Source organism: Petaurus breviceps, unplaced genomic scaffold (assembly GCF_028583685.1).
Source record: "Petaurus breviceps papuanus isolate PSGF00001 unplaced genomic scaffold, PetGlider_PUasm1.0 90603, whole genome shotgun sequence".
Lineage (NCBI taxonomy): Eukaryota > Metazoa > Chordata > Mammalia > Diprotodontia > Petauridae > Petaurus > Petaurus breviceps.
In genome coordinates this window covers 6,498,790-6,519,743 of record NW_027187284.1, presented here as the reverse complement: position 1 = coordinate 6,519,743, position 20,954 = coordinate 6,498,790, and the positions used below count along the sequence as shown (strand labels likewise).

The 20,954-nt window shown below is 35.0% G+C and overlaps 1 protein-coding gene across 1 annotated transcript in view; it reads left to right on the top strand.

The window, feature by feature from the left end:
* The window catches only part of CFAP47 (cilia and flagella associated protein 47), a 963,244-nt gene that overhangs the window by 52,168 nt on the left and 890,122 nt on the right, over positions 1–20,954 (top strand). The window contains exons 4-10 of the mRNA XM_069063838.1: positions 4,387–4,525; positions 7,258–7,486; positions 10,140–10,300; positions 13,182–13,309; positions 15,401–15,636; positions 16,050–16,239; positions 16,952–17,165. Of these exons, the coding sequence (XP_068919939.1) occupies positions 4,387–4,525; positions 7,258–7,486; positions 10,140–10,300; positions 13,182–13,309; positions 15,401–15,636; positions 16,050–16,239; positions 16,952–17,165 (1,297 nt within the window). The remainder of the gene's footprint in view (positions 1–4,386; positions 4,526–7,257; positions 7,487–10,139; positions 10,301–13,181; positions 13,310–15,400; positions 15,637–16,049; positions 16,240–16,951; positions 17,166–20,954) is intronic.

Genomic DNA, 20,954 nt, shown 5'->3' with positions numbered 1-20,954 from the left:
TTAAGGCAGCTCCATATGCATGGTTTGCCTTAATAGTTATTCTAAGAATAATAATCCAAACTTAATTTTTTTTCTAGTATTTTATCCAATAAAAACAAACTCAGGGCTTCACGTTCCACAAATTAGGAACAATACCCTGATGATTTAATCACCATTGGGTTTAATTATAAAATTATTTAACAATCTTACACAAGATTTCTATTAATGCATTTAAGTATCTTTTTTATTGTTACATTGCCAGTGCATGTTTATGACACTGTATTTAGGAGAAGAATATTTTTACTAAATTCATATCTTTTCCACATCTTTTTCCTCATAAAGCACTTTGCTATGAAGTGCCTAATAAAAAGTATTATTAGCTCCATTTTCCATATGAGGAAACTCAGACTTGGAGAGATCAAGTGACTTGTCCAAAGTCACATAGCTATTACTTGTTGGAGCCATTATTTGAGCCCATGTCAGAACCTAAAATCAGTTGTTTGTTACATTTCTGTAACACTTGGATTTATCTTTGTGAAAGAATTAGGTAATTATGCAGTTACCTATACACACACACACACACACACACACACACGCACGTACACATATATATTGGATTGAATGGCATGCCTTTGGTCTTGTTCACCCTCCAACTATGCCTTCTCCTTTACATCCTCCTATAACTTTTGAGTACATAGAGAATTTCACTATAGTTCTTTTATATTTATAAGTGTTTAAGACTTTTAGGAACTATTTTACAGAATGATAGTTGAATGAGCTCAGTTGTTCTTCTTGGAAAAGCATATACCAAAACATCCATTTCCCAAATGCTACTTTTGTCCTTTAAAAAACTATGTATACAAAATTTTACTTATGCTTATTTTATTTCAGGTTTATTGAAAGATTAATAAAATAATATTGAGAAAAATTTTGTTGTTACATTGTTCCTACTGGAGTTCCTTCAGAGCATGTATATTATATATAGCTTTGTTGTCTTTTCTAGTATAATTTTTGATTAGTTTTTAGTTAAAATAACTGTAAGCTTAGGAGAAATGATAAAATGATATCAAACAATTTTAAACAGGTCCTGAACACTAAAAGAATATTATTTTATCACATATATAATGTATGTTTATATGCACATATATATGTTTGATTAAGGGAAATAATTTCATCAATATAAGGAAGTCTCAATGTAGAAAAGTCTTTCCATCAATGCATATTTGCACCTTTTCTGTAATTCATGTCTTAGAGAGTTCCCTGTGAACTAAAAAATGAAGTGACTTTCTGAAAGATAGTATGTGACAGAGACAGTAAGTGAGCTGATTCCAAGACTGTTCCTTTATCAACTATTTCATTTTTAATAATTAAAATTTAATAAATTATGGTCATACTATATAATATGTTTAATAACTTTGTGTTTTATAAGATTTGCTTTCTAAGAAATTGATATGCAACAAATGAAGTCAGTATAGCTAGAATTTGAAGACAATATATAGATTGGGGAAAATTTACATTAAACATTTAATAAAAACCTGACATCTAAAATCTCTAGGTAAATGAAACAAATGTTTAGAATTATGAGACATTCCCCTGTAGAAAAGTGGTCAAAGGACATAAATAGTTTTTGAAAAAAGTTCAAACTACCAACTATCATCTAGGAAAAAATGCACCCCTAAAAACCCCACAATTAATCAGAGAAATGCAAATACCCATCAAATTATCAAAGCTTCTAAAGATTGAAAAAAAATCAGAGTTAGACAGACAGACTAATTTATTGTTGATGGATCTGAGGACTGGTCCAACTGTTCTAGAGAACAATTTGGAATTATGCAAGAAGAGAGACCAAATTCTTTATGCTCCTTGACACAGATATCTCATTACTGAGTTTATTCTCCCAAGGAGGTTAATGCCAAAAAGAAAAGACCCACAGATGTTGTATTCATTTGGGGAAAGATTGAGCAAATTGTGGTATATGAATGTGATGGAAAATACTGTGTGCTAAGGAATGATGAATATGAACAATTCAGAGGAATGTGGGAAGATATGCGAATCATTGTAGGTTACTTGAGGGCAGAGACTATTTTATTTTTTTTTCTTTGTGTCACCAGTGTCTGGCTTATGATAAATGTTTAATAAATGTTTGTTGATTGATTAAAATGGTACAGCTTTGTATTCTTTAAGGAGAACCAAAAGAACAGACACCGTGCATTATCAGAAAAGTATAAAGAAAATAGTAAAAGACAACAAAATTCAAGTAAAATAGCAATGTCACTAACATATGTAAATTAGAGCACACATTCTTCCTTTTTCTTAATAATTGGTAGACTACAAAAGTGGAAAGGGACATGTGCTTTCAGTTGTAATCATACTATTAGGCGTTTTTGCTTACATTTTCTTTGGGAATGTACTCTGTGGGATATCCATTTGGGTTTTTTATTAAAAAGAAGCAATTGTGCCCAAAAAATGCATTAACAAAAAAAAATTCTCTTGTAATCAAATATTGAAAATGTCCTTTGAAATAAAAAAATTGTCATAAATGAAAAAGCACAGTGAGTTTTTTTTACATGTTTTCATAAATCAAAGTTCACTTTCTAGATTGTCTAATAAATATTATTTTATTATTTCGAAAGAAATTTTATAAATCTTAGACATAGCAGAAGAAATGCTATTTTATATTACCGATGATGTTTTTCTGAAGGAGAGAATCTGTTTGTAGATTCCAGGAACTATTTCACATTTCTGTAACAATAGCCCTGGCTGGGCTACAAAGATGTTGGATATATTTGAATTTCTATGCCAGTGATAAGATTGCTAAATGATGTAGAAACTTGATACCAGTGGTAGTGTTGCTCTCTACTTTTCTCACCCTCCATGTTCAGCAAACCATCTATGTTGGTGTTTCCAGGGATAGTCTTACAACAATTTTCTGTAGTCTCTTGACTTTCCTTCTTCCTGTCTGATAACTCCTTCTTAATTATCTTTCCTGGATCTTTATCTATGTCATATCCACCATCCATGGAGTACCCTTCAAGGTTCTAACCATGACCTTTTTTTCCCCCTCCTTATACTGTTTCACTTAGTGACCCCTTCAGTTCCCAAGGATTCATTTATCATCTCTATACTGATGATTCCCAGCCTTGGTCTCTCTCCTGAAATCTAGTCCCGCTCTAATAGTGGCCTGTTTGTAGCAGCAAGCACCCAAGTGTCCTCAGGGTGGCTGCCCATACAGGTTCTTGGATCTGCTTTGTTAAAGGAAAGCAACTCAAAATGGGTTAACAAGCTTACTTTAATCAGTCAGATATGTATTGTTTACCTAGTTCAGAGGGGAAAGGTCAGCACCCTGAACTTCAGAATATACAGACAGAATTATCAAGACACAAACACATCAAGTAGACAGATTTCCAAACTGTCCAACCATTACATCCATACCAAATCAACATCTGGGTTTCAAAGCCAGGTTTTTCAAAGCCGAGGGAGGGGCTCTCAACAACAGCTTCCCAGAATCCAGATCAAATCACAGAACACTTCTCAAAGTGAGCCCCAAAATAAAGCTACACATCAGGGCTTATATAGCCTTCTCCTGGCTCAGAGAATGTAGCAACCTTATTGACTCACTGGCTAATCAAGAAGTATCTACTGAAAAACAAGCCTCCCACCCCAGGCTCCAGGTGCACTTTAGCCTAGGGGCAGGGAAGATCTTAAAAATTTACATTCCCATTATACTCTTGGACATGGAGAACTGGAGATCCTGTAGGTATCTCAGCTCAACATATTAAAAACAGAAATAATTATCTTTCCCACTAAACCCTCTCCTATTTTGAATTTCCTTATTATTGTTGAGGGCAATGCTATCCTCCCAGTGACCTAGGCTTGCAGTCTCATCATTATACCCATTTCCTAACTCACTCGCTTCACATATACAATATATTGTCAAGTCTTATAATTTCTACCTGCACCACATCTCTTACATCTGTTCCCTTCCCTTCCATAGCCACCGCTCTAGGTCAGGCCGTCAACACCTCTTGCCTCGATAATTGCAGTAGCCTCCTAATTGATCTCTCTGCCTCATGTCTCTTCCTATTCTAATCCACCATCCACCAAAATACCAAAATGATGGAGCCTAGGTTGATTGTGTCACTCCACTCTCCTCAGAAAACTCCAGCAGCTTCCTGTAACCTCCAGGATCACACATAAAGTTCTCTGCTTGGCATTTAAAGCTCTTCACGACCTGGATTTTTTTTTTAATCTTTCCAGTCTTCTTGTACTTTATTCTCTCTTACTCTACTGTCTAGCCACACTGGCCCATTTATTATTTATTAGAATAGTGCTAGCACATACTAAGTGTTTATTTACTGACTGGAATTTATTTCCAAATTTAAATACCTGTTTTTATGTTTCCCTTAGGTTCATTTGACATAGATTATAAAGGGGAGTTACCTATCACTATAAAACCAACTAGTGGAATTGTGGACCCGAAATCATCAAAGAATATTAAAGTTTATATATGTACAGATAAGCCCAGAATTGTTAGTGAGTTGGCAAAGTGAGTATATTGTTATTTCATTAATTATAAAAGCCTTGCTATCATTTTTCTCTCTGTTGTCTTAGGCTGTATATCTATATTTGCCTTTCTTGGCCATTTCTCTGCCCTTCCTGGTCTTTTGAAAGCACACAAATGCATTCAGAATTGAGAAACTGTTGTCATGGTACAGTGAAGGCCATGTTTCCCAAGGAGGCTCAGCCTGTTTTAACTGCATGACCACCGTGAAACTGAAATCCATATTCCTGAGTTACTGTGGCTCAGTGGGGAAAAGGGGGAAGGCTCTTACCAAATATGTAAGGGGCAGGTTGGTAGATGGCACAGGGTATAGAGTACGGACTTAGAGTCAAGAAGACCTGAGTTCACATCCTGGCAGACACATTCACTGGCTCTGTGACTCTGGGCAAGCCAAGGAATCTCTCTCAACCTCAGTCATCTGAAAAATGAGGACAATAATAGTACTTGGCAGCTAGGTGGTGCAGTGACTAGAGTGCTGGGCCTGGAGTTAAAAAGACTCATTGTCCTTAAATCTGTCCTTAGACACTTACTAGCTATGTGACCCTGGGCGAGTCACTTACCCTTGTTTGCCTCAGTTTCTTTATCTATGAAATGAGTGGGAGAAGGAAATGGCAAACCACTCCAGCATCTTTGCCAAGAAAACCCCAAAGGGAACATGAAAAGTCACACACAACTGAAAATGACTGAACAATAATAATAGAGTACCTCACAGGGTTGTTGTGAGGATTACATGAAGTAACTTATGTAAAGAGTTGTGCAAACCTTAAAGTTCTATAAAAGTGTTATTATTGTTATGGTTATTGCATTAGGGACCTCTCAATATATCTGTCAGGTGCCCTAGTTTCCACTGAGGATTTTAAAGGAAGACCTTGCTCAGGGGAGGTGGGTGGAAGACCCCTTGTTTGTATTTTAGGCTGAAACACTTTGCTACATAAATTCCCCTTATAATTGCCCTCTGTGACTGGATGAAGAAAATGGATGGTGCCTGGCAGTTTAGAGTAGATTATAGGAAGCTGAAAAAAGTTCTTATGCTCATTGCTAAGGGCTCTTCTTAATCTTGTCAATACAGTGGACTAGGGAACCCAGCCCCAGGTAAGGGTTATTTATTTCCTCAGTGCCATTTCCTCTTTTTATGTGTCTGACACTAAACAGAACACTTTTTTTTGAACTGTGTAGCAATTCAGTAGAATTTCACTGTCTTTCCTCAGGATTACTTGAATTCTCTGTATTACCTCTATTTGGTAGGCAGAAGGCTGAAAGAAATCTCACTTTCTGAGGGTACTGATGTCTACCAATATGTTAATGATGTAATGTTGACTGAGTCAGATAAGACCATGGTAGCAGAGGCCCTAGATAAAATGGTGGCTCATATTATGGATAAGGAATTGGAAATCAGCTTAAAGCAAATGCAGCATTTAGCCACTCACTTAGGTTTTGGGGAGCATACTAGATGGGGAAATGTAATCTGCTGACATCCTTCCATATGCTCTTCTACTCCATCTTAGTGCTTACCCCAGCAGTTGGCAATGCTTACATACTCCCTGAAGGGCAATAAGAAATTGCTCTAAAACCTCCAGACCACCATTTCCCATAAGCTGGAACTTTTATGCTTCAGAGACCAAGGAAGCCAAACCAAAAATTCAAGCCCTAGTTCCAAGGATGGCTTCCCTTCTCCCTTAAAGTGAAACCAATTTATAGGGACCACTCCTAAGCAGACTTTGCTAAAATGTTGGTGATCTCTAACAAATTCCTTCCCCTTTATAAAGTTCTTTAATATTCTTGACAAAAATGATTGCAAGGTGGTAAGTGGCGGACCTAGAATTCAAACCCAGATCTTGTGATTCTAGTCTCTTTCCCCTAAGTGACTATTAACTTTGGTAGGAAGAGTAACAATGTTGGATGAAGTCAAATGATGGGAATGGAGTTCAGGGCAGGGAGGAAGGAAAATGATTAGGCTTGGTAGAGCTTGGTGGTACAAATCTATAATTCCTGCTGCTAGGAAAAATTTAAGCTGGTGGAAAGCTTGAGCTCAGGAGTTCTGAGGTTCAGTAGGGCTAAAGCCCTTTGGGAGTCTTAACTAGGTCTGTCACCACTATAGTAAGCTCCTGGGAGATGGTATGGGTGTTGGGAGGTGGCATCAAGCAACCCAAGATGGGAACAAATGAGGCTAAATTAGAAACAGAGCAGGCCAAATCTTTTGGGCTAATTAGCAATGGGGTGGGGCCTGACTGCTACCTTTTGAACCTGGTGGAGATAGGGAAATTTGTTCTCATAGAAACAAAAAAAGTTGATTTGTTACATGATAAAATTACTTTAGGCAGGATATTAATTTTGGGAAAAGAGTGAGTATATTCAGAAGCGTGAATTTATGTTTTGGTAGAGGAGGGATGCTCTATAGTGGGGGATGTGGGAGACCTTTTCTATTTTTACCTGAGAGGTTTTGTCTTGATTGTTAAGCAGCCTTGGACTTTTTTCCCCCCTAGAGATGATGAAATATATTTATCACATACCACTCTTCAGTGTGCACACAGTCAGGGTTGGCATTCTGTAGTTTATTAAGCAAGATTTGTTTAATTTTCATTAGTAAATTGTTTTCTAATTAATATCAAATGTAACTTCTTTTTAGTCTGATATTTGGTGGCCAAATGAAATATATTTTTGGTTTTTTCACTTACAAGAGTTAATAAAACATGTTTTTATTCTTCTATTTTTATTAGAGTGAGTTTGCAGGGTAGTGAAGACACATTTTTAAAGATTGAAGCTTATGTTGTTCAGCAAATTATTGAACTGTTAGATATGTGTGGGGAAAAAAGTTTGAAGTGCATACAATTTGGAACTATCTTCTTTGGAACATCAAAGATTGAGCATGCAATTCTATATAATAACAGTCCTGAACATATGAGTTGGGTAGCAGTGATGGAGCATGAAGCAGTTGGGGAAGAGTTGGTAAGTTAGCTGAATGATTTTAATATAGTTTCAAAGTATCTACTAGTCTTAACCAAAATTAGGACAAATCACTTGGTTTTTAAAATACTTAAGTTATTTATCCTAATTTAGTTTATTCCACTGTACTTGTTTCCTGGGAATAATCTCTAGAGAAACAGAACTTGAAACAAAATAACAGTGATACAAATGTAGCTCTCCCAATCCCATTCTCCTCTTTTCTCATCCTCTAACTTATACTTGCAAGTTGTGGTCCCTTGGGGGGACCAAGTACCAAATTCAAGGTACTCTGAAGACTAATTTGCACATACATACATAACAATATGTGTGTACACACATATAATATGTACAATATACACAGATGAATAAAAAACTGAGCAATTCTAATTCCTAAAAAAACATAGCTTTTTAGTAATTCCTGTGGGTCAGTGTAAAGCCAAGCATGAGTAGCTCTCCTGAGGACTGCTGTTGTGAATAGCTTTAAGGCTCTGATCACATAGTATAGTGAGTTCTCTATTTATTCAGCAATAAAATAAGGCAAAACATTCACAGAAACCAGAGTATAACATTCATAATAACAGAACATTAACAACTTATTGCTAAAGTGGCCACATATTTTTAAACAATAGATATCATTCAGTTAGTCACAGTCTGAATCAATCAATATGAAGTACCCATGTAAAGTCTTCTTTCATGTTGATTGGAGACTGGTTTCCAATCATCTTTAACTAAATCATCCTTAAGAAGCAATCATCCTTAAGAGGTACAAAGTACAAAGCACAAAGGTCTCCCACCCTTAGGTCACAGTCTTAATCTTGTCAGTCAGCACTAAGTATCCAAGTAGATGTTCTTTCATCTTGACTTGAGGCTGACTCCCAAACTCCATGATTCCTCTTCTGTACTCCCAGCTCTTGCCTGAATTCATCCAACTGTCACCTGGATTCACAGGTAGGCAGTTCCCTAATCCTGGTCCTGCTCCTGGTTCAGCTCCTGGTCCAGCTCCACACATCAAGCTTAGCAGAGCCACAACAACATTCATGCACATTGCTGGTACCATCATCAATTCACTTTCTTCCTGTGAAATTAACACGGACCAGAAGACAGGGCCTCTATCTGAGAAATCAACATAAATCATTAATAAAGTCCTAGGACCTCTGAAAACATCAGTAAAACCCTCCTTCAGGACTTCTGTAAACAGACAGCAGGAAAGTCCTCTTTCAGAGCTTCTGAACCAGCAGTAAGGTCCCAGGGCTTCTGTAACAACAGCAATGTCTTCTATTAGCAGACAGATCTGACAAAATAACATCAACACAGACAGACAAAGTGCTGGCACCACAGGCTTCCTTCCTCCCAGTTCTGTTTAGTCCCAGCAAGTGCTCCAGCTTTTATATCATCAGCTCCTTCCTGTTCTGCCCTCCTCTTAAGTCCTTCCTGTTCTGGTCTTTGGCAAGTACCTCCCACTGTGGGCTTCACAGGTTCTGTTTCTAACAGACTTGATATAATCACAGGTGAGGCTCAAAGGCACTTGAAGAGCTGAAACAAGGAGCTAAGTGCTTGACTAACTAAAACAAGGAGCTAACTACTCCTTTGCTTGCCATTACAGTTAGTTCTCCTGAAATTATTGCTTATAACCCCCTGCTTCCCCCATTGACCTTCAAAGCAAAGGCAGTTCCTGAAATGGCATAATAAGAACAATAACCACAAACCATCCCCTCAATAAACCTCAGGCTCATGCTCCCACAAATATATGCAACCTTCCTAATTATCATATAGGAGAATGAATTAGTAAAGGGAAATAAATGTAGAGACCACAAGTATCCAAAGCAGCTCACATCTTTGGTACTACTACAGTGCGCAAGAATATTTTGTCTTCCTTGGTGTCCTTACTCAGCACCCCATGTGCATAGGATTTCTGATGGTGTTTTGCTCTGCTGGGCTCCCTGGACCTGTTTCTCTCCACATCTCAACTACACTCTGTAGTTGTATTCACTTCTACTGGACTTCCTGTCTATACTTACCCCTTAGAAATCGTCTTGCTTTTTAAAGGTAGATATGAATGGCTTTTTGTCCTTTTAATTATATCAGATTTGTTTAAAGAACTCCTTGCCTCCTAGAGGACTAATAAAGCATAAATATTCCTTTATTATGATGTGTAAATACTTTTGTAAATACTTGCTTCCTTTAAAACCTTGACATATTAGTGTTTTTATCTCTCTCTTACATCCTGTAATTTCATCAAGTGAACTGGAGGGAACTCAACTGATCTAGGATCTTCTGATCGATCTCCAGCCTCACTAGATGAATTTGAGGGTATGTGCATATATACATGTGAGTGTATGTATGAGTCTACATACTGTATATGCATATGATGTCTATACACACTGATGAACAAGAGCTGAACAATTCTATTTCTTAATAGACTATAGCCTTTTAGTAATTCTTATTCTCATCTGTTTTCTTGTGGGAAGGTTTATTGTTTTAATTTTATAAGATGCCTACTTTTTGACTCCAATATTAATTTATAAATATTTAAAGAAAGGAAATTACCTATAAATTTTCTTATACACTGTGGAGCTATAGTAGTGATCTGTGATATATCATAAAACCTTTTATATTATTTTTTCTTAACTATTTTTATTTTGGTTTTATATTGCAGGGTACAAATCTTCAGCAAAGAACAGATGGTACTTTACATGATTTAAACTACATAAACAAAATGAGAAATATTGATGTGACCACTTTTATTGCCTGTATTCCCAATGAAGGAACTTTATTACCTTATCAAAAGACAGTAATTACATTTTGCTTTAGTCCAAAGTAAGTATATACAGATATCTTTACAATGGAAATAATGTTAATTTCATTAAAAATTGTTAATAACACATTAATCAGATTAATTTTAATATTTTGTCTTCACAGTATTAGTAAAAAAGGCAAAAAATATAGGTCTTTATTGACATTTGTTACAAACTTTGAATTCTAGGTTGAATATTTCTTAGGTTACATTGATTAAAAGTGAAGTTCTATTTATAATTATATTTTGTTAATACTCTTAAAAATTACTTCAATGTATGATTAGTTTTAAAATGAAATATCCAAAGTCATGTTATATAGATTTTGGTTAGTTGTTTTGATTCAGCTTTTGTTTATTGCTATTAGTAATCAGAATAAAAATTGGTCCTCTGTGGGAAGGAGTTGGTAAACAAATAAGTTTCTGAGTTTATAGGGTGAAATTGGAATTTGGAATACTGGCCATGGACAAGAGGATACAGCCCCCATTCTTGATTCTGATCTGGCTCAGATGATGAGAAGCAAAGGTTTCCATCCTCCCCTCCCCAACTCCACCCCTGCCTATATAAAACTAACTACTGGACTCTCTTTGATAGAGAGCTCTATAAGCACAAGGTACCAGGTGAGAAAACACTATAGATTGAAGGCAGACATACATAAAATACACACCCCTTAGCCTTACATACAAAAGGTTTTCCATGATATGGCTCCAACTTACCTTTCCAGTCTCATTTTTACTTTTATATTACTTCCCTTCATGAGTGCTAAGTTCTAGCTGGTCTACTGGCTCACCAGTTTTCTCCATACTTCACAGTCCTTATCCTGCCACTATGCATTTGTACAAACCATTTGTGTGTGTCTAGAATGAGCTCCTTCCTTGTCTTTTCCCTTTTGAATTTCATATCTTCCTTCAAAGCCCAACTCAGAAGTGTCTTTTCTTTTGTGAAATGTTACCTCCTCCCTTAGTTGTTAATGTTTTTTGCTCCTCACATTTTCTACAACCCTTTGATCACTGCCTTCCACTTTCACTTCCTAACTCGTTATACATCTCTATATGTGTTGTGTTTCCTGCCACTGTCACCCTATGAAGCTTCTTGAAGTCAAGTTCTCTTTTATTTTTGTCTTTGTATCCCTGTGCCTTATTAGAGTGTTTTGAGCATTAAATGTTTATTTTGGTTAGTTTGGTAGGATGATAATGAAATTATGTTGAATTGAATTCAAGTGGAGCATTTGGTTGGCATCAGTTCACCTGCTAGTTGAAATGTACTGATGTTAGAATTTACAGTAAGAGAGAATTAAAAAAAATTTTGTATTCATTTAATTTGTTCATTTAGGAAAGTATCTAATCTGGAATTTCTTTTGTCGTGGTTACAAGTCCTTACCTTAATTTTCTGAAGAATGAGCTGCAGAATTTTTCTTTTGCCTTGAACACTTTTAGAACTTTTAACCAAAAGTTCGCTTGGTCATATGACCAACCAAAATGCCTTTTGAAGACCTTAGAAGATGTTCTTCAGCAAACTGCCTTTTAGTTTCAATGTAATAAGAGTAGAAAAATCACATTTTTCTTCAATGAATATTACATATTTCTACACATTGTACAATATTATACAATATTGCAAATTATTACATATTTACAGAATCACTAGGACAGATACCCACAGTTCTTTTCATCACAGTATATCGGCTGAGTTTGAGAAACTAGAATGTTGTGCATCAGTGTAACTATTCCATGGATAAGCCTACTGAAAGATATTGCTAAAACCATAGTTTTTGATTTTTTAATGTTTGTCTAACTTTTCAAAATTTGCCCCAGGGTTTTTATTTTTTGTTACATTTTGAATTCCAAACTGTCTCTCTCTGTCCCTTCCAATTCTGTATTAGAGAAGGCCAACATTTGACACAAATATATATGTGAAACCATAAAATAAATACATCTATATATCAGTTCTTTCTCTGGAGGTAAATAGCATCTTCCTTCATAAGTACATTGTAGTTGATTTGAATATTCATGTTACTCAGAATAGCTTAGTCATTCACAGTTACTCTTTAAACAATATTTCTGTTACTGTATACAACATTCCCTTGGTTCTGCTTGTTACACTCTTCATTTTTCATGCAAACCTTTTCATGTTTCTCTAAACTCAACCTGTTCATCATTTCTTGTGGCACAGTAGGATTCAATTGCAATTATATACAGCAATTTATTTAGCCATTTGCCAATTGATGGGCATCCCCTCAATTTCCAGTGTATTAGTGTCCCAATTTTCCCACATCCCTTCCAAAATTTGTCCCTTTCCATCATTTTAGTCAGTCTGATAGGTGTGAGATGGTATCTTAAAATCATTTTAATTTGCATTTCTCTGATCAATGATTTAGAGTATTTTTATATGACTATATTTCTGTGTATGTATATGCATATATGTGTGTATGTATATATGTATGAATATATATATATATATATATATATATATGACTGATTTATTTTTCAGAAATTGCCTTTGATCATTTATCATTTGGGGAATGACCCATATTCTTATAAATTTAACAAATTTTTCTCTATGTATTTGAGATATGAGGCATTTATCCAAAAAACTATCTGTAAAAATTTCTCCTCAATTTTCTCTTTCCGTCTTCTCTTGACTACATTGTTTTAATTTGTACAAACTTTAATTCAATGTAATCATAATTGTCTAACTTATATCTCACCTTGCTCTCTACCTTTTGTGCATTCATAAATTCTTCCCCATATCCATAAATGTGATAGATAATTATGTTCCTTGTTTTTATCCTAGGGTTTTAGCTAAAAAAATACTAAATAAAGTTGAAATTTGGGATAAAATACCTTCAAAAATTGATTTAAAATTTTTCTCTGTACTCTAACTGAAACATAACTCTATCAATTTTATAGACTATATGATAATGGTAAGAAGCATGCTGATTTGTCCCACAGACAAGACTATGCTTTGTTTTTAAGATTTGAGGCAATAGAGAGTAAAGATACTTTTTTGAAAGCTGAAGAAGGAAAAACTATTGAAAGTAAGTATAAAAGTCTGAAATGTCAAAAAATACAATAAATATATAGGTGTTCAATAAAAGAAATACTAATATTTTTATAGAACCACTTAAAACAAAGTATATCTTGTATAAAAGAAAAAAAAGTTAATTTTATTTTATGTTAAAATTTAATTAATTTTTAGTTTTCAACATTCACTTCCATAAGCTATTGAGTTTTAAATTTTCTCCACCTCTTTCTTCTCCCATCTCCCCAAAATGGCATACAATCTGATATTGGCTCTACATATACATTCATATTAAACATATTTTCACATTAGTAATGCTGTATAGCAGAATTAGAAGGAACCACAAGAAAGAAAAAACCAAAACAAAAAGAGAGCAAATAGTATGTTTTGATCTGCATTCAAACTCCATAGTAATTTCTCTGGATATGGATGGCATGTTCCATCATGAGTCTTTTGGAGTTGTCTTAAGGGTCCTCTCGTTGCTGAGAAGAACTAAGTCTATCAAAATCAGTCATTGCACAATGTGGTTGTTATTGTGTACGATGTTCTCCTGTTTCTGCTTTCTTCACTCAGCATCGGTTCATATATGTCTTTCCAGGTTTTTCTGAAGTCTTCCTGCTTATCGTTTCTTGTAGCACAATAGTATTCTATTACATTCATATAGCATATTTTGTTCAGCCATTCCCCAACTGATGGACATCCCCTCAATTTCCAATACTTTGCCACCACAAAAAGAACTTCATATATATTTTTGTACGTGTGGGTCCTTTTCCCATTTGTATGATCTCTTTGGGATACAGACCTAGAAGTGATATTGTTGGGTCAAAGGGTATGCACATTTATATAGCCTTTTGGGCATAGTTCCAAATTGCTCTCCAGAATAGTTGGATCAGTTCAAAACTCCACCAACAATGTATTAGTATTCCAATGAAAAAAGTTAATTTTAGAAGTTTTTATATATTATTTGATGATGGAGAAATTTAATTCTTGATGGTAGATTACCAAGTTGAAAATACACTACATGTTTTCTATCATGGTTGTTAGGGGCTCAGGAAACTCAGATTATAATAATAATGGTACTAACTCACATTTATATAGTGATCTATGGTATATGAGGAACTTTGTGCACAACAGTTCATTGTGGTAGGCAATATGAGTGTTGTCATTCCTATTTTCTAAATGAGGAAAGAGTGACATTTCAAAAAAGAGTCAAAAAAGGAAGAGTGACACGCTCAGGGAATCACAAGTTATAAGAACCAGGATTCAAACTCAAGTCTTTTTCTGATTCCAAGTCCAGAGTTCTTTCCAACATGCCATACAGATTCTTTCCCTGTTCTACAGTTTTCCATTATGAATTGACAATCTATTCTGACATTATTTGACTGTCAAGATTGTCTATATATACACTGAATTAGTTACCAGGACAGTAATAGATAGGTAAGATATGTGAGACATGAACCTATCACAAAGCTTTGATAGGAAAACTCACCCTATCAACTACACTATAGGAGCCTGTACTTATAGTGCTATTGACATGATAAAATGTGAGTAGTAATTGGACAGAGTCATGTGTGATCTCAAGGCTGCAGGTTCCCCACCCCTAGTCTAGGAAGGTCCGGTTAAGCAGGTACTGTACATTGGCAGGGGGTGGGGTGAGGGAAGGTTATAGATTCCAGGCCGATAAAATCAATGAGAAGAGTAAAAGTGAACCTTGATTTTAGGGCAGAAACTGTTCCTTTCTGTTTTGTCCAGGGCCTCTTGAGTGTGGTTGGCCCTGGGTTCACAAATGATGGTTGTACTAAAAGGGTAGTTCAGGGGCCTATCCCTTCTTATCTCACCATGCACTTCTTTTAGGGAAGCAATGCTTAGTCATTCCAGGCCTGGAAGGCTTGTGTCTTCTTTGATGGAAACAGCCAAGAAATGGGCACTCCCTTATAGGTGCTATTTGTGTTAACCCACACACAAACCTCCATCCAATCTGAACACAACAGTTACAATGATGTACTGACACTTCATAGTATCTTATGCTAATTGAGCAAAACTTTTAAATAACATCTGAGTTCACAAGGTATTTTTAAATGCTCAGGAATTTAATTTTCTTTTACAGGTCATCATTTTTACAAAGTGGAATTAGCACTGACAGGCTCAGGACTCCCTGTCTTATTAAGTTTTGTACCAGGAAAAATCCTTAATTTCACACCTTGTTTTATGGGTCAACGCTCAGAGATTTTGTGCAGTATACAAAATCATTCCAAGACACTTCCTATAGCATTCAGCTTCCACAAAGTAGCTCATTTTAAAATTACTCCAGAGAAAGGCAAGATAGATGAAGAAAGTATCCAGGTAATGCAATTAACCTTTCTTTTCTAATTGTTTTTAAAACATATGTAGGTCTGAAAAGTTCTGAGTGTCATGTAAAAAAAATAACTTAATTGGCCTACCTCATTTCTTATTGCTCTCTCACCCATCTTAGATTGTCTTTCAGTTTTGTATTTGTATCCCCAGCAACAGATGCATAGTGCCTTAAACATTGTAGATGCAAAATGTTTGATTAGTCAAATTGAACCTATTACTTCTTGAAGACCATCTACAGAATTTTTACAAGTATCTCAAATCATGAGTGTGTGTATTTTCTGTAAGGAAATTCACTGTTACCATGATGAAGTAATCTTTCTTTATATTTCATAGGAAAAGTCTCTTCTCTTTTTTGTTATCTTTTTATTATTAAATATAGGCTTCATTATCTTTTCTTTCAGAATGTCCTCTTTTCATTTGTACCACATCAACTAGGCATATTTAAAGTAATGCAATTAATGGATATACTTGGTTTTGTGGCAGAAGATGATTTACAGTCAGTGAAAGTGAAACCTTTTCACCAAATACGGTTAAGTTTTACTAGTATCTGCAAACCTTTAACCAAGAGAATTGAGATGAAAATCATTCCTGGTATGCTACTGAGAAAACTTATAAGACTTTTTAGCAATAATTTAAATACATCTTTAACCTGTGTAAAGCAAATTCATTTTTGCATATATGAATGAAGTTATAAAGTAGATTAATAGACACACAGATAAAGAATATTTAGGGGAACACTTTGGTACAGATGAAATTTTTTCAATATTACTATTTCTCTTATTCTCATTACTTCTAGTTACTGGGAAATATGAGGCAATTAGGGAGTAGAAGGAGCATTTGGAAAGGAATCAAGTATTATATGACTTGAGTCTCAGAGCTAAGAGTCTTCTCCCAGTCTTCTCTGGGAGAAGAAAATTCTGAAAGAGTTAACATTTTCTAGAATTCTTAGGACTGGGACTAATTTGACCTTTGTGAATGAGAAGCAATAGTAAACAATAGTTTATAGGAGGAAGATTCAATGTAATAAGGCATTACTGGATGTTTATAAAGCTATGAAAATATTTTTTCTTTAAATCCCTTGTCAAGTAGGGTCTGTGAAGCCACATTAGGGTCTATGAAAGGTAGATCCTTTTATTCATTAGAGACTAATGAACTTAAATCATGAGTACTTTCTAAAGTTTTTGAAGGACTTATTTTAGATTTGATTTTAATAAATTACTAAATATCAGTGGGAAATTGTAATAATACATTTAAATTAGAAAACTATTGAATAGACTTATTTTTTTTAAATGTTCCTTTTAAGGCCTAACACCTCTGATTACTAATGCCACTGGACAGTATGTTATTGATGAAACAGGAGAGTACAAAAATTTTGCACCAGTAGCAATGCTGAAATCAAACTTAACATCCATCCATGATCACCAATTAAGTGGACACCTGGGGAATGATGTACTGGTTGCCTTTCCTAATGACCGATCTTCTAGCCTTAGGTCTGGAGATCCACGTGTGGAAATCAGGTACTATTGCAGATGACGTTAAACATAAAAGTAACAAATTTCAAAATCAGTTTAATGCAATTTAAATTAAGTACAGTCATAAGGAAAATTTTTTTCATTTTAAAATAAAGGTTATATTTTTGAATATATATTAGGAAAACTAATATGTCTGTTTGGAATATACCATTGTTATACAGACAGTTCTTGCTTTATAAAAATTCACATTACACAAATTTGACTTTATTAAAGAATTTTGAAAGAAATCCTCATTCCAATTCCTTTGAATGTCATGCAGGATTTCAGAAGTGCAAGTGTCATGAGAGGCTTGCTGCTACTAGCTATTGAAATAGCAAAGAAGTTCTCAGAGTTCTTACAAAAATTAATAGATGAAGATTCCTATTTACTAGAGGAAATCTTTAACGTAGAAAAAACTGGCCTGTTTTATCAAAGAATGCCATCTGGAGCCGAGGTAAAACTACTGGCATTAAGCTTTAAAAAATCGAATTACTCTTTTGCTTGGAGGGAATGCATCTGGTATTTGCAAATTAAAACCTGTTGTTGCATACCACTCAGAAAATTCCAGAGCATTGAAAGGAATCAACAGGACAATACTACCTATGCATTATTTCTTTACTTAAGCAGGGATAATCCTTTTCAGCTTAGAACAATTATTTACGCACTGCTCTATTCCCAATGATAATGGCATTCTTTTCAAAGTTCTACTTATTTAGGGTAATATTACAAGTCACTCTCCCCATCTTGATGATTTTAATGAAAATCTAAAAGTGGTTTACCTTCCCCCTACCTCCACTTCATTATTACAACCTATGGATCAGGGACTGATCGGGCATTTCAAGGGATGTTATTTACCCATTATATTGGCCAGGCAATTGCAACTTTGGATGAAGATAAGTACTTGACATTGAAAGATTTTTAGAAGTCCTGTAATATTTACCAGGCAACTCAGAATATTGCTAAGGCATGGGGTAAAAGAAACATATATGAAGAGAGTTTGGGAAAAAAAATCACCTGAGGTTTTTCCTATTTTTGTGGATTTGACAAAGATAAAATTTTTGAAGAAGTAAGTAACAAGATTGTAAAATTAGCACAAGAATTGGAGCTAGGAGTCAATAAAAATGATGTGGAGGGATTGATTGAATCTCATGGAGAAGAACTGTTGAATGAGGATCAGATTGAACTGCTAGCTGAAGAAGTGGAAAGTTTGAAACCTGACATTGAAGCAAAAAAGGTTCATAACACAACACTTGGCAGAAGCATTTTATCATTTGAGTGATTTTTTCTTATATTGAAAACATGAGTCCAAATACTAAAAGATTTTTAAAAATTCGAAGACTGGTTGAAGATAATATTGCTTGCCATTGTAAAATATACAAGGAAAAAAAATAGAGCCACTCACTATCCAAGCATCTCTTGGTAAAAAAAAAAATGTTGCACAACCAACCAGCAGTGATAAAGGCTAGGTGTGGTGGGTGCAGAAGGGCAACATACTGTACACTTCTATTAATTTACAGTACTGTGTATACTTTATCATTAACTTTATCTTTTATTCCATAATTCTGTTTATCATATTACAGCATTTAGTGTCTACATTTTAGTACATTTTATGACTTATGTAAAGGTATTGTTTTGTCCTTGCCTTTATTATATAGGGTAACTGAAGTGGGTGGATACCGTGTTTCCCCGATAATAAGACCTATCCCGAAAATAAGCCCTCCCCTTACTGTGTAAGATTCCTCTAAAATAAGCCCTCCCCCGAAAATAAGCCCTATTGAGATTGCTACTGTAGTGAAGGTGATCCCCTGTGCTACACGCTACATTACGGTACCCTCTGTATGCACCGTCCCGTGTCCCCCCCCGGTGAAACGCACACCGCACTCCGAGCTGCATCCAATCAGAGTTGCAGCAGTGAGCGCGTCATCCTGTTCTTCCCCAGTGATTTGCTTATTGAATAAAGGTACATTTTTTTGTTCACATTTACCTGTTTATTAAAATTGCTGTCAATGTTCATTAAAATAAGCCCTCCCCTGAAAATAAGCCCTCTAGTGTTTTTCTGTCCAAAAAAATAATAAGACAGTGTCTTATTATCGGGGAAACATGGTAGGGGTAAATTGACATTAGTTAAAAAATTGCTTTAAGTCAAGGTCCGTGGAACAGTCCACTTACATAAAGTGAGACACGTCTCTGCTTACAAAGTTTCAGTAATAAGTAACTCACACTTGTAGAGAAAATTTGTAAAGCATTTTCTAATGACTTTTTGAGATGGGTAGCAGAAACAAATGGTTTCCCAAAAGTCTCAGTGTAGTTTTAAGCTCTTAGATAAGTTATTACCTAACAGATCACATTAATAACAAGAACAACAAAAATCATATGATAAATAGATGTAGAAATTTTTTTTACAAAATATAACACCCATTTCTGTTAAAAAAACCCCACAAAAATATAGGATTAAATGAACCCCCCCTTTAAAAAAAATGATAGAGTAACTATTTAAACCAAGAGTTAGAATTTTAAATAAAGGAGATAAGCTAGATTTATGTCCAATAAAATCAGGGATAAAGTAAGTGTGTCCATTATCTTCGCTTCCTTTTTAAAAAAATATGCTAGAAATGCTAGCTATTATGAAAAGAAAAGAACAAATCAAATAAAAAAGCATTGTCAAGATGGAAATAAATAATGATTTTTGTGGATAATCTAATTTACTTATAGAATCATGTTGCAAATTGAGTCTGAAAGCCCATTGGTGTGGGACTCTTTCTTTATTGGTGGAGATAAATTCCCTGTGCCTGTGTGAGAGTAGAAAGGAGTCGAGAAGAGCTGGAGACAGAACTATTCAGTCTTTTCAAGTCTTCAGATTGCTTTCTGTTTCTCCAGTCTCTTCAGGTGCTTCTTGCTTTCAATTTTGAGAGATAAGATGGAAGATGTCATCACCACTTCAGGTTTCTGAAGGAAAAAATTCTGGGAAGCAGTCAACAAAAGAGTAGCCACCAATGTCCTTCATATCCCTGTTCCTATCTTGCTGCACTAGAAACTTTAGGGAGTTTCCCTCTGGTTGAAATCTGAGATTCTCTCAATTGAGTTATTACCTCACTTCCAGTGGGAAAGTTCCTTCCCTTTGCATTATCTGGTATATATTTTTATTTGTATACTTTCTCTGATTTCTGTTTGGCTATTGAATTGGATAAATGTATTCATTTGCTAATTGATATATATGTTAATTGTAGAAGTGATATTTGAATAGAAAGGATCAAGCTTTAGATATGAAATTTCTTCCATCCATTAATGAAGCAGTGATCAGAAGTTAGATTGAATATGAAAACCACATACTGCAGACTATTAATATTTAAGGCAATAGATGAATGTAATTCTAATCTAGTACTCCCTCTCTCTGAGGAGAGCAGAGTAGCCAAGGGTTTTGGCTCCAACTTACTGACTCCTGGCAGGAGTTAAACTCTCCCTTAGAGAACAATGGCATAAGAGGAGATTAGAAATTTTTATTCTATTTCCTTTCAGTCCACAGAATGACATTCCATTTTACATCTGGGAAATGGCCTCCCTTATGCTAGTAAGTGAATTAAAATTTAATTTAAAAATTATCTCAGATAACTTGCAAGACATAAAATAAATCCACGTAAACATCAGCATTTATGATTGTTTTTTTTTTTTTTTTAAGCAATCGGAGTTAAGTAACTTGCTCAAGGTTACACGGCCAGTTATTTCTGGGTGTGGTGCTGAGTGTCTGAGCCCGGGATTCGATCTCCAGGTCGTCCCAACACTGGAGCCGGTACTCTT